Consider the following 1,238-nt stretch of genomic DNA (forward strand, 5'->3'; position numbering starts at 1 on the left):
ATTTCAGGCAGGTTAAGGGCAATAATTCTCATTTTGGGTGCAATCAGGGGGAATTGTCCAGGATTTCAGGAGGGTTAAGTGCAATAATTCTCATTTTGGGTGCCTTCCAAAACATTTGCCTTGTGGCACCTGGAACAATTTGTATTTACACTTTGGAGTCAGGAAATCCAATTGATTCCAGTATCAAGTTTTCACTTCCTTTCTGCCTGATGAGCCACAAAAGCTCTTTTTTAAATTTTTTTTTTTGCTAAGTGTGGAGTTAATTCTGGGCCAGTGCATCTTTGACAGTTTCACTGTGAAAAATTATTGTTTTGACCTTCCTGGGTCTGTTTTGGTGCCTATTCACCATTTTTGTTTTATGTATTTCTTGCACTCCGAGCTTCAGCTTTACTTGGGGACCTGAAAGGAAAAGCCACCGCTTTGTCTTGRTTTCTAAACATCCTACAAAAAGGAAAATTGGGGTWAAAAATAGACAATTCTGCATTATTGCAGAATGGCAGAGCTGCTGGCTGTTGACAGGAGTTTTTGGAGTTGTCAGGGATGTCACTGACTCTGTTTGTGTCCCTCAGGTGTGGGTGGCAACCTGGTGGCAGTGCAGGCCAGCCGCATCTCCACCTACCTGCACATGAGTGGGCTGCCYGGAGACGGCCCCGAGGCACTGCCCAGGAGGTGCCCCAGCCCCTGCAGCACCTTCTTCAGCTCAGGTACCCCCAGAACGGGGACARTGATGGGGTGGTGCCAGCTGAGATCACTGGGGAATTGTCACAGCCAAGGGGACAGCCCTGCTCGGGTGGCTCTGGGATGGGGATGGGGCGTCCCTGCCCTCTGCGGGGCAGAGCCTGGGGACAGAGCRYKGGTTTTTGGGGTGTGCTGGTGTTTTCTCCAGCTAATCGAGGGGTGTAGGGTCAGGGAGGGGGTTCCAGCTCCATTTTTTGGGGTGTGGTGTTACTTCCCCAGCTGATTGAGGGGTTCCAGCTCTGGTTTTTGGGATGTGATGTTTTTTCCCCCTGCTGATCTGGAGTGCAGGGTCAGGGAAGGGGTTCCAGCTCGGTTTTTTTTGGATGTGCTGGTGTTTCCCTGAGCCTGGGCGAGTGTGGGGTCAGGGAGCGGGTTCCAGCTCTGTTTTTGGGGATGTGGTTGTGTTTCCCTGAGCCTGACCTGCCCATTTGGGGGCTCAGGCTCAGGGAGGGGATTTCAGCTCCATTTTTTTGGATATGGTAGTATTTCCCCCAGCTGAT

At 50.9% G+C, this 1,238-nt stretch overlaps 1 protein-coding gene across 1 annotated transcript in view; it reads left to right on the plus strand.

The window, feature by feature from the left end:
* The window catches only part of LOC130586807 (solute carrier family 41 member 1-like), a gene marked incomplete at its 3' end in the record, with an annotated part of 13,214 nt that extends 12,510 nt beyond the window's left edge, over positions 1 to 704 (plus strand). Inside the window, exon 4 of the mRNA XM_057387714.1 lies at positions 570 to 704. Within this exon, the coding sequence (XP_057243697.1) occupies positions 570 to 704 (135 nt within the window). The remainder of the gene's footprint in view (positions 1 to 569) is intronic.
* Positions 705 to 1,238: the final 534 nt, after the last annotated feature.

This window comes from Malurus melanocephalus, unplaced genomic scaffold (assembly GCF_030028575.1).
Source record: "Malurus melanocephalus ecotype Western Australia unplaced genomic scaffold, MMel_1.1 scaffold_1321, whole genome shotgun sequence".
Lineage (NCBI taxonomy): Eukaryota > Metazoa > Chordata > Aves > Passeriformes > Maluridae > Malurus > Malurus melanocephalus.